At 37.0% G+C, this 12,041-nt stretch overlaps 1 protein-coding gene across 3 annotated transcripts in view; it reads right to left on the bottom strand.

Annotated features, from left to right (window-relative positions):
* Positions 1-12,041, bottom strand: part of RICTOR (RPTOR independent companion of MTOR complex 2) — a 126,800-nt gene that overhangs the window by 70,875 nt on the left and 43,884 nt on the right. For all 3 annotated transcript variants that reach the window (XM_043887183.1, XM_043887185.1, XM_043887186.1), the window contains 2 exons: positions 962-1,026; positions 15-146 (listed from right to left, as the gene is read on the bottom strand). In XM_043887183.1, the coding sequence (XP_043743118.1) occupies positions 15-146; positions 962-1,026 (197 nt within the window). The remainder of the gene's footprint in view (positions 1-14; positions 147-961; positions 1,027-12,041) is intronic.

The raw sequence follows: 12,041 nt of genomic DNA, 5'->3' as shown, positions 1-12,041 counted from the left end.
TGTAAGAAAATTACCTAGCTATTAAATAGTCCACTTTCAATTTTAGCACCTTCTGCAGAATACTGGAGTCTTGGATGAGATACCGAAGAGCTCGAAGTCCTGCTGCCCGCACTTCCTTTGCTTCATTCAATAAAGCTAACCGCAAGCTGTGTGAAAACAAAAAGTCATGCTACATGAGTTTCAAATACACACAAAATTGTGGTATCAAATACTTCCTCAGCTGAAATAAGCAAAGCTACTCGTCATTTTACATATATAAAAATTATTCACTGTAAGCCATGGCACTTCACTAATGCTGTTTTTTAATTTGTGCCTCTTTGGTATATTCCTACCTTCTGTAGTTTATAAAAACAAAGGGAAATTATATATGCCTTTTCCAGGCTGTATCACATATGCCTTTACAATCTATCACTCTCTATTCTCCTACCTGTTTCATTTGTTTCAAAGAATCATTGGTTTAAGCCAATAAATAAAAATGCTTTATAATGACAGTAGGAAGAGACTATTTATACCAATTTTAATTCCTAAGCATACCAAAAAGATGGCTATGAAACTGTAACACTGCCTTTCTTGGTAGGCTTGAGCAAATCAGGTTTGCCATAAGCACATGTTGTCTTAGGTGAGATGTAGAGATAATCATACAGGTTCTTCTTGCTCTTGGGAATAACATGAGAACTTTTACTCGTGTTTAATTTAGAAGTTAAGACTGTAGAAGTCCAGGTACTTTTCAACATGAGTTTTGATTATTTGTATTTGAAAATTATAAAATACCAATAAGAACAATAGGATAACAGTTCAAAATGTTAAAAATGCTGGAGATCCTGTATTTTTCTAACATTCACACAACTCTTTCTATAAAATCAATACAAGGTGCTACAGTAACCTATTTTTAGTTTAAAATTACTAAAACTGAAATTACTAAAATTCAGAAGGTATGAAAAGGGAACTGAACTATACTTACCAAATTATGATATCCTCATAGTTAAAACCCAGTTTTTCTTCACTGTGGCCAATATCACAAAGCAGCTGTCAGAAAAATAAAATAAGTATACAAAAATGCATTATGTTTTTGCCTACTTACACACATTACTTTTTCATACAGGAAAACAAGATCTTTGTCTTTAATAAAATTTTTAAAAATATATGTATGATTCAACTGCCAAAATATGAATATTTATATCTATCATCTAATTGTTTTTCTGACTTGACATTTCTAGATTTCGTGACTTTGTTTGAAAACTAAACAATTATTTTCTATTATTCTCCGTCCCCCCGCCCCCGGCATACTTCTACTGTTTTTAAAACTATTCTTTCAGTGGTTACCACTGAGATTACAACATGCATTTTTTTTAAATTACTATAGTCTAACAGAAGTTACTAGTTTACCATGTCCTCAATAAAAAGACTCTTTAAACACTTCATTTCCATTTATTCCTCTCACCTTTCCCTTTGTTTTTGTTTTTTCTACCTATCTTTTAAACCCTATAAAGTTACTTCTGTTTTCAGTTAGTTCAATTACCAATTTATATTTACTCTCAAATTCACAGCATTTCCATTATTCTTCACTCCAGTGATACCTTTATGGGGTCTTCTCTCTTCTCCATAATGAACCTTCAGTTCATTGTTGTTGATCTGTTTTACTGGTGTCTTCATTTGTTTTATAGTCAAGGTTGCTGGTAATGAATTCAGAACAATTTCAAGATGGCTTCCATTGTTTGTTGAGAAGTCTGATATCAGTCTTATTACTGGCTCCTAAGAAGGTCATATTCTTTTTTTTTGTTCTCTATCTTTTGATTTTCGCATTCTAACTGTTCAAGTGTGGTTTTATCTGTATCCCTGCTTAGGGAAAACATAAATTTCTGAATCTCTAGGTTGATATATTTTATCAGTTTTAAAAAACTCTGCATATCTTCAAAGTTACTTTTGGCCAATTCTCTCTCCCCTTTTTCTGATAACCCAAATGTTTGAAAATCTTTTTGGTATAGCACAAATCTCTAAGCCCTCGTTTTCTGTTTTCTCCTTTATCTTTCATTTCTGTCCTTTAGCTGGGTATTTTCTATTATCTTGTCTTCTGATATGTCTAATCTTCTATTATACCTATCCAGTGAGTTTTTAACTTGACATAATGTGTTTCCATTTGCTTTGTACACATCCAATATCATAATAAAAAATCATTTTTCACCTATTTTCTCCAGTTTCCTCTATGTTCTTGATATATTAACCACACTTTAAATATCATCTAAATGGATATGAATGACGTAGATAATCTCTGAGTCTGTTTTTATTATTTGTTTTTCCTTTTGTTCTGGTCATGCAGTCCTATCTTGGTGGATTCTATAATCTTTGTACATAAAAACTTGCAGAGATTCCTGATGACATCTTTCTCCACAAGGGGTTCACCCTTCTCTCTCTTCATGAGGCCAATGGACAACAGCAAGTTCAGATTAGGCTGCTGCCCTGGTAAGACTGAGTCATCCTCTGGTTTTCCCTTTCATCCCCTCCTTCCCCCAGGTTTCAACTAAAAGTTTGCTGTTCATGAGACCAATCTCAAGAGAATGACACATCTCATTTTTGCTTTATAAAAACATGAGGAGCTCCACCTTGATTTTCAAAGGTTTTCTACTTAGGATTTTAAGTTTCCCATCCCAGGATTCAACATATGTACTGAGGAAAGAATCTCCTTTACTTGATTTCCATAGGTATCCATCAAAAGCTCTGTGCTGTTTTTTCCATCTTTCAGCAATAGTACTCCTGGGATGAAAGTATGAATTTTTAGATTCCTGTCCACATTCCACATTAGTCAGTACTTCCCAGGTAAATATTGTTGGAGAAGTTAGCTCATTTCCACAAGATTCTTCTCTGAAGTCTTGGTTCCTACACCACTTATAGTCTGAGTAACTGCCTGATGCCTTCACACAGGCTCTCCTTGTTTTTGACCCAGTCTGTTTTGAAAATTTATCTAAAAGCTATATGCATACATGCTAAGTCACTTCAATCATGTCCAACTTTTTGCAACCCTATGGATTGTAGGATGCCAGGCTCCTCTGTCCATGGGATTTTCCAGGCAAGAATACTGGAGTAGGTTGCCATTTTCTTCTCCCAGGGATCTTCCCTAACGGGGGATGGAACCCGTGTCTCTTATGTCTCCTGCCTTGGCAAGCAGATTCTTTACCATTAGCGCCACCTGGGAAGTCCCATAAAGTTTCTCAAGTTATTTACTGGACCTAACCGAAAAGAATTAAAAAGAAAATCAATCATTTAAGTAACATGAAGTATCAGAAGGGTCTTCAAGTGCTACTGTTAATCTTCCTAAGTATGAAGTTACAAGGACTTCCCTGGTGGCTCAGATGGTAAAGAATCTGCCTGTAATTCAGGAGACCTGGGTTTGACCCCTCAGTAGGGAAGATCTGCCAGAAGGGAATGGCAACTCACTCCAGCATTCTTGGCTGGAGAACTCCATTGACAGAGGCACCTGACATGCTACAGTCCATAGGGTCACAAAGAGTCAGACACAACTGAGCGACTAACACACACACACACACGAAGTTACAAACATCTTATTTAACCAAACAGAAAAAACCAAAGTGACCAGCACAACTGCCTTTGTGAAAAGCACAATACTGTAGCAAACAAAACCTAATGATATAAATTCACTATCCTACTGGTAGGATCCTTGTAAAATTTCCTGTCCAATTTCCTCTTCAGAGACAAAAAAAAAACCAAACAAAAACAAAAAGAGATGTGCAAATAGAACAGGGCCTGGGCCGGAAAGAGGGGAGCGTGGTGAGGAGCAGAGAATAGACTGTGTGTCCACAGGGCTGCTGCGAGGTGATCCTGGCTTTCTGAGTGTGGGTGGCAGCCATGTGGCCCCAAGACCGAATCCGGAGATCCAGGGCCCACCCACTTCTGTTCCACACCGCCTCCCACTGCCCAGTGGCTGGGGGCTTCCCTTCTCATCACGCCTGGTGGCTGTCTGCATCAAGACATCCTGGAGAGCTGGCACCTGTGTCTACAGAGGGAGGCATAAGGTGGATGTGCCAGGTGAGACATTCAAAGGGACCATGGCTTTGGGGAGGCAGTTCTGGGAACCCAGGTCTACTGGCTCTAGGCCAGGAAACCTTGAACTTTGGCCTGCTTGGTCAGGATGCATGTCCTCTCCCCAGGAGATGTGGCCTTGGAGCCATGTGTTAGAGCTAGAGTGCCTGGGTGTGTGTCTGCTTCTGCAGCCAAGATTGTCCTAAGAGTGCCTACTTTTGTAGATAGTGCTGTGGTTTTAGAGGTGTACCCATGTGGCGCTAGTGGTAAAAAACCTGCCTGCCAATGCAGGAGGCATAAAAGACGGGGGTTTGATCCCTAGGTGGGAAAGATCCCCTGGAGGAGGAAATGGCAACCCACTCCAGTATTCTTGTCTGGAGAATCCCATGGACAGAGGAGCCTGGCAAGCTAAAGTCCATAGGGTCACAGAATTTGACACCACTGAAGTGACAACAAACAGGGGATCGGTTCAGTTCAGTTCAGTTCAGTCGCTCAGTCATGTCCAACTCTTTGAGAACCCATGAACTGCAGCACGCCAGGCCTCCCTGTCCATCATCAATTCCCGGAGTTTACCCAAACTCATGTCCATGGTGATGCCATCCAACCATCTCATCCTCTGTCGTCCCCTTCTCCTCCCACCCTCAATCTTTCCCAGCATCAGGGTCTTTTCAAATGAGTTGGTTCTTAACATCAGGTGGCCAAAGTATTGGAGTTTCAGCTTCAGCATCAGTCCTTCCAAGGAATATTAAGGACTGATTTCCTTTAGGATTGACTGGTTGGATCTCCTTGCAGCCTAAGGGACTATCAAGAGTCTTCTCCAACACCACAGTTCAAAAGCATCAATGCTTCGGCACTCAGCTTTCTTTATAGTCCAACTCTCACATCCATATATGACTACTGGAAAAACCATATCCTTGACTAGATGGACCTTTATGTTTAGGAATACAGGAACCTTAGATACTGTAACATTTTCACAGCAGGGAGAGACTACAAAAATGATCACTTTATGTGGTAGGAAAATGCTATATAAATAGGTAAATAGGCAAAACAAGCTAAAAAAGCTTTCCTTCACAGGGCTCTATCCAAAATGATTATACCGGTATTCCTATAAAATTCTTAAAAAGTCTGAAATATGATAAACAAAGCTTTAAAGGGTCAAAGAATATGAAAAATTTATTGTTTTTATCGTGTTCTGCTGTATCATATTTTAAGTACTTTAATACTGAGAAGGATAAGACTTTTTACACAGCCATATAGATTTAAAATAAGAATGTAAGATTTCCTAAGCTTTGGGACAAGAGAGGACATTTCCATACCTCTAAAAAAGCAATGGCATACTAAAATTAAAAGTTAAATAATATATTCTGCTATGTCCTAAGTCACTTCAGTTGTGTCCGACTCTTTGCGACCATGGCCTATAGCCTGGCAGGTACCTCTGTCCATGGGATTTTCAAGGCAAGAATACTCAAGTGGGTTGCCATTTCCTCCTCCAGGGAATCTTCCCGACCCGGGGATCAAACCCAAGTCTCTTATGTCTCCTGCATTGACAGGTGGGTTCTTTACCACTAGTGCCACCTGGGAAGTCAATATTACTAGTAAATAATATATTATTCAAAAATATTTATAAAAACATGACAGGCAAAAAGGTTTAGGCCCTGTATTAGTTTGCTAGGGCTGCTGTAACAAATAAGCAAATTGGGTGGTTTATACAAATAAATTTACTTTCTCATGATTCTGGAGGCTAAAAGTTCAATATCAAAGTGTCTTGACAGAGTTTTTTGCTCTTAGGGCCTCACTCCTTGGCTGGTAGATGGCTATCATCTCTCTGTGTCGGCACATGATCTTTCCTCTGTGTATGCTGTGTTTTTATCTTATCCGTTCACCAATCACACTGGATTAGGGACCACCCATAGGATTTCATTTCACCTTAATTACCTCTTTAATGGACCAAGCTCTAAATGGAGACACATTCTGAGGTACTGGGAGTTAGAACTTCAACAAACAAATTGGTGAGGAGGTTGGAGGGGGGACGTGCAGCACAATTCAACTCGTAACACCCCACCCTCACAGTAAAGTAATACAGGCAGGTGCTTAGCATGTGAAAGTCTAAACAAATTGCAAAAAGATTAATAAGAGGCAAAGAAAATGCACAAAACAATTTACTGAAGATAAATAAACATATATCCTATTTCAAAATCTGAATCAAATACACTGGAAAATGCTATTTAAATAAAGTTTAACAAACAGGCAAGAAATTGTCTTTCAACATGATTATACTAAATAAAAAAACACATTGCTGATGGAATTATAAACTAAACACATATGGAAAAATAAGCTGGAAAAATGCAACAAAATCAGGACTTACTTTTGATCATTTCTACTAATAAAATAATTTAAAAAGTAAAGTAGGTTCTTTCAGATGTTCAAGCTGGATTTAGAAAAGGCAGAGGAACCAGCGATCAAATTGCCAACATCCGTTGGATCACAGAAAGAGCAAGAGAGTTCCAGAAAAACATTCATTTCTGCTTTATTGACGACGCCAAAGCCTTTGACTTTCCAACAAACTGTGGAAAACTCTTCAAGAGATGAGAATACCAGACCCCTTACCTGCCTCCTGAGAAATCTGTGTGAAGGTCAAGAAGCAAGTTAGAACTGGACAAGGAACAATGGACTGGTTCCAAATCGGGAAAGGAGTACGTCAAGGCTGTATATTATCAACCTGCTTATTGAACTTATATGCAGAGAACAACATGCGAAATGCCAGGTGGGATGAAGCACAAGCTGGAATCAAGATTGCCTGGAGAAATATCAATAACCTCAGATATGCAGATAACATCATCCTTATGGCAGAAAGCAAAGAGGAACTAAAAAGCCTTTTGATCAAAGTGAAAGAGGAGAGGGAAAGAGCTGGCTCAAAACTCAACGTTCAAAAAAGAAAAAGATCATGGCATCCGGTCCCATCACTTCATGGCAAACAGACACAGAAACAATGGAAACAGTGACAAACTTTATTTTCTTGGGCTCCAAAATCACTGCAGACGGTAACTGACACCATGAAATTAAAAGACACTTGCTCCTGGGAAGAAAAGCTATGACAAATCTTGACAGCATATTAAAAAGCAGAGACATAATTTTACCAACAAAGGTCAGTCTCGTCAAAGCTATGGTTTTTCCAGTAGTCATGTATGGATGTGAGAGTTGGACTATAAAGAAAGCTGAGCGCCAAAGAATTGATGCTTTTGAACTGTGGTGTTGGAGAAGACTCTTCAGAGTCCCCTGGACTGCAAGGAGATAAACCAGTCAATCCTAAAGGAAATCAGTCCTTAATATTCCTTGGAAGGACTGATGCTGAAGCTGAAAATTCCAATACTTTGGCCACCTGATGCAAAGAACTGAGTCATTGGAAAAGACCGTGATGCTGGGAAGGACTGAAGGCAGGAGGAGAAGGGGATGATAGAGGACGAGAATGCTGGATGGCATCACCAACTCGATGGGACATGAGTTGGAGCAAAATCCAGGAGTTGGTGATGGACAGGGATGCTTGGTGTGCTGCAGTCCATGGGGTCTCAAGAGTCAGACGTGACTGAACTGACTGAACTGAAAGTAGGTTCAAGCACAAGATCCTCATGACATGATTTACAACAATAAGGAACTAGAAATAAATGTTCATAAAGGAGAAACCTTTGTAGCAGTATTAATATTACAGAATACTGAAACACAAAACATGCTAAGTCACTTCAGTCGTGTCCGACTCTTTGTGGCCCCATGGACTGCATCCCACCAGGCTCCTCTGTCCATGGGATTTTCCAAGCAAGAATACCGGAGTGGGCTGCCATGCCCTCCTCCAGGGCATCTTCCCAACCCAGGGATCAAACCCACATCTCTTACATCTCCTGCATTAACAGGTGCGTTCTTTATCACTAGAACCATCTGAGAAGACTGGAAACACAAAGAACAACCTGCATAATGTATCAATGAGTTAGGGAAAATATTATTTAAAATATACATTTCTTAAAAAAAAAAAAAAGGTATATACTTTTTTTTAAGAAGTCTACACATCACCATTTTATCACCAAAAAACAAAGTACAATCACAGGTGATTTATTTTTTCTTTCTGTGCTTTTCTGTATTTTATAAATGTTTACAATGATTATCTATTACTTACATAATTTAAGAAGGATTATATATATAGTATTCATAAATAATAACAGAAGTAGCATTTATCAACTATTAATCATGTCAATCCTAGAAAGGAAGTAATATTTTAGTAATAAAGACAACGAGACTAGACATGGTACTAAGACTTCCAAACACCACGAAGCTATGATTAAACAGTAAAGCCAGAAATGAAACCAAACCAGTCTGAGTCCAGAGCCTGTTGAAATGTGACTCTACTTTTGTATTAACATTATTTTCATACAAAAAGCAAAAACAAACACATACACACAAAAAAACAAAAATTTACATGGGGGAGGCAGTGGATTTAAAAACAGAATACCTGAACATTATCATTTCCCCAGCCTCAAAAATGGTATGAATCAAGAATCTGGAGAACCATACTCTTGGCTATAAACACATAAAATGAATTAGTGAATTTATTATATTTTTCTAGAACAGCTAGCAAAAAACACATACAAACACTGCCCATTTCAAAGGATTAACAAATACATAAAAAGACTGCATTATTTAAAGACTTAAAGATAAAAATACTTAAAACTGCATTACTAGAAATATGGAGTATTTGAGATTTCACAAATATTTTCGATTACTATCACTGTCACTGTATGGTATCATATATTAATAAAAGAGAAAATTAAAAGGACATCTTATCATGGTGTTATCACTTAGATTTTAGATATGTTCTAATCCATAAACTTAACAGAAAAATGAAACTCAGAATCTGTTATTAAAACATAAAATATTGTGCTTCTAAAATGGGGAAAATGTTAGCTTCTTAAAACAACTCCATTTCTAAAAAGGCAGTGTTTCTATTCTTCTGCTACATCATGTTAATAAAATGAAATGCTTTGAAACTCAAAAATAAAGTATAAAAAATCTTATCCGGTCAAGACTTAGTTTCTCACCGAAGTACGTACTTGGTTCTCCTTTCCTGCATTTTCTTTTTCACACTTACTAGATATCCTTGCCGAAAACTATAGACTCAGTGAAACATAATTTCAAAATTATCCCCCTTCTCAAACCACAAAATATATGACTGTTCACCATTAAACATTTGCTAGAATTAGCAGTTTTGAAAGGTGAAAAAAAAATTTTGTCTAAGTTATTATTTTGATTTCCTAAAAGAACACAAAATTTGGAAATTATTTAGAAAGGAGTTTCATTTTCTGCTACCTAATATAAATGTATTTATACTGAAAGAAATGTTTCTGAGAAAAATGTCCACTCAGCTGGAAAATGGAAAATCACAAGTAACTTAAAACAGTTTTCAGTGAAATGTATTTGTCATAATCATCTGCCTATTCTCCAGGGATAGTAACAGATATTAAGGCTATCCTTTCAACAGTGGCTAAATTGTGCTTTCATATTGTTTGAAGAGGAACTAAAGAGACTCTTGATGAGGGTAAAAGATGAGAATGGAAAAGCTGGCTTGAAACGCAACACTAAAAAAAATAGTATCATGGTATCCAGTCCCATCACTTCATAGCAAACAAAAAAAGTGGAAACAGTCACAGATTTTATTTTATTTATTTATTATTATTTTTTTTTAGTTGGAGGCTAATTACAATATTGTAGTGATTTTTGTCATACACACAGATATTATTTTATTGGGCTCCAAAACCACTGTGGGAGGTGACTGCAGCCATGAAATTAAAAGACGCTTGCTCCTTAGAAGGAAAGCTATGACAAACCTAAACAGCACATTAAAAAGTACAGATATCACTTGGCTGCCAAAGGTCTGTATAGTCAAAATTATGGTTTTCCCAGTAGTTATGTACAGATATGAGAGCTGGACCATAAAGAAGCCTAAGCATCGAAGAATTGATGCTTTGGAATTGTACTGGAGAAGACTCCTGAGTCCCCTGAACAGCAAGGAGATCAAACCAGTCAACCCTAAAGGAAATCAACCCTGAATATTCATTGGAAGGACTGATGCTGAAGCTGAAGCTCCAATACTTTGGCCACCTGATGTGAAGAGCTGACACAACAGAAAAGACCCTGAGGCTTGGAAAGACTGAAAGCATAAGGAAAAGGGGGAAGAAGAGGATGAGATGGTTAGACATCATCAACCACTCAATGGTCATGAATTTGAGCTAACTCCAGAAGACAGTAGAGGACAGAGGAGCCTGGGCTACACTGTCCATGGGATCACAGAGAGTTTGACACAACTTAGCAACTGAACAATTGTTTCCAGATATATAGAAGAGGTTTTAGTAATCAGTCTTAATCAAAATATCCCTTTTGAATTAGAATTATCCCAAGTGGAAACTAAACTTTCTATATGTAAATAATGCACATATATCAGGAGTAAGAAATTAGAGAAGACACTGATAAGATTCTAAATTTTCGACTATCAAAGAAACATAACACTTTTACTTTTAATCACCAGGAGTTCATCTATTGTTAAGTTTCAAAATATTAGGAATAACTTATTTTAATAAAAAAAATTTATAGTGATTTACTCTCTTACCAATCACCTCCCAATTTAAATAAACAAATCTTACAAATCAAATCCTTTTACTTTTAACTCTAGCAAAGAGGTGGGCAGAAACAGCAAGAACAACACTGAATTGGTAAATTTAAATAACAGGAATTTCATTCTGCCTCAACTACTGACTGAATTACTAATTAACCTTCAATCATTAAGTAACAAATTTTTTCAATTCCATCTTAGCTATTATTGGTAACTTCCCTTCTCCTGTGTAAAATATTAAAATGTAACAATGCCTGCCCTATTACACAGGTTTGTTAATAGTAAGAAAAAATTACTGTTTGAGAAATCATTGAAAAATCTTTCAAAATACAAGAAGTAGCAACTTAATAGTCACTTAAAATGCTAAATTATTAGACATCACACATTTCATTGGCATTCTGTTGCTTCCCACCCCATGTGTTTTTATGATTATCAGTCACAAAATACCTAGTTTAATATCACTAAATAGAAAAAAATATATATCACTAAATAGGATCAGAGTTCAGGCAGAAGTTGTAAGAGAAGGCTAACCTCTTATTATTGAAAGCTGTAAAGATGATGTATCTTAGTCATATGGAAAGTGTTTGAGAATGAAACTAACCTAAAAGAAAAGAGGTGAGAAATGGAGAGAGAGAATACAATTAACATATTTTCAATCCTTAGGTCATTCCGCCTGAAATTAAGATTTTACTTTTGGTCTTGCTCGTCATGAAAGCAAATAACTTCCTTTTTAGCCCAGTTGAATTAGGTTTGTTAAATTTGTTACTTATACATCAACTTAAGCATTCAATACCATCCGAAATTCACAACTATTTCATGAGCGTAACTATTAAGCTTTTTAATATAAACAAAAATATTGCTACATGATATCTTATATCTAAATGGGGTATGGGATTTCCCTGGTCCAGTGGTTAAGACTCCAAGCATTCACTGCAGGGGGCACTGGTTCAATCCCTGGTCAGGGAACTAAGATTCCATATGCCACATGGCACAGACAAAAAATAAATGAATGAATGAAGAGGTGAAGGTTTCGATAACATGTCACTGGTATAGTGAAGGACAGGGAGCCTGTAGTGCTGTAATCCATGGGGTCTCAAAAGAATCAGACAAGACTCAGCGACTGAGCAACAACCCTGGTATGTTCTGCTTAATAAAATCCATGTGCAGCATCAGTCAATCCATTTGTTATCCTTAACTCACAGAACTTCCTTACAAACTAAGTATCTCTGACAAATATAAAATACTCAAAGGTGGCTATCAACAATATTATATTTTGATAAAGTCAGAAGTCTTAACCATTTCTAGGTAATAAAAATCCCTGAGATGCTTATTAAAATTATTAACTTTAAAAAAC

The sequence above is a fragment of the Cervus elaphus genome, chromosome 25 (genome assembly GCF_910594005.1).
Source record: "Cervus elaphus chromosome 25, mCerEla1.1, whole genome shotgun sequence".
NCBI classification, from domain to species: Eukaryota; Metazoa; Chordata; class Mammalia; order Artiodactyla; family Cervidae; genus Cervus; species Cervus elaphus.
This window is presented reverse-complemented; position numbering and strand designations above follow the sequence as displayed.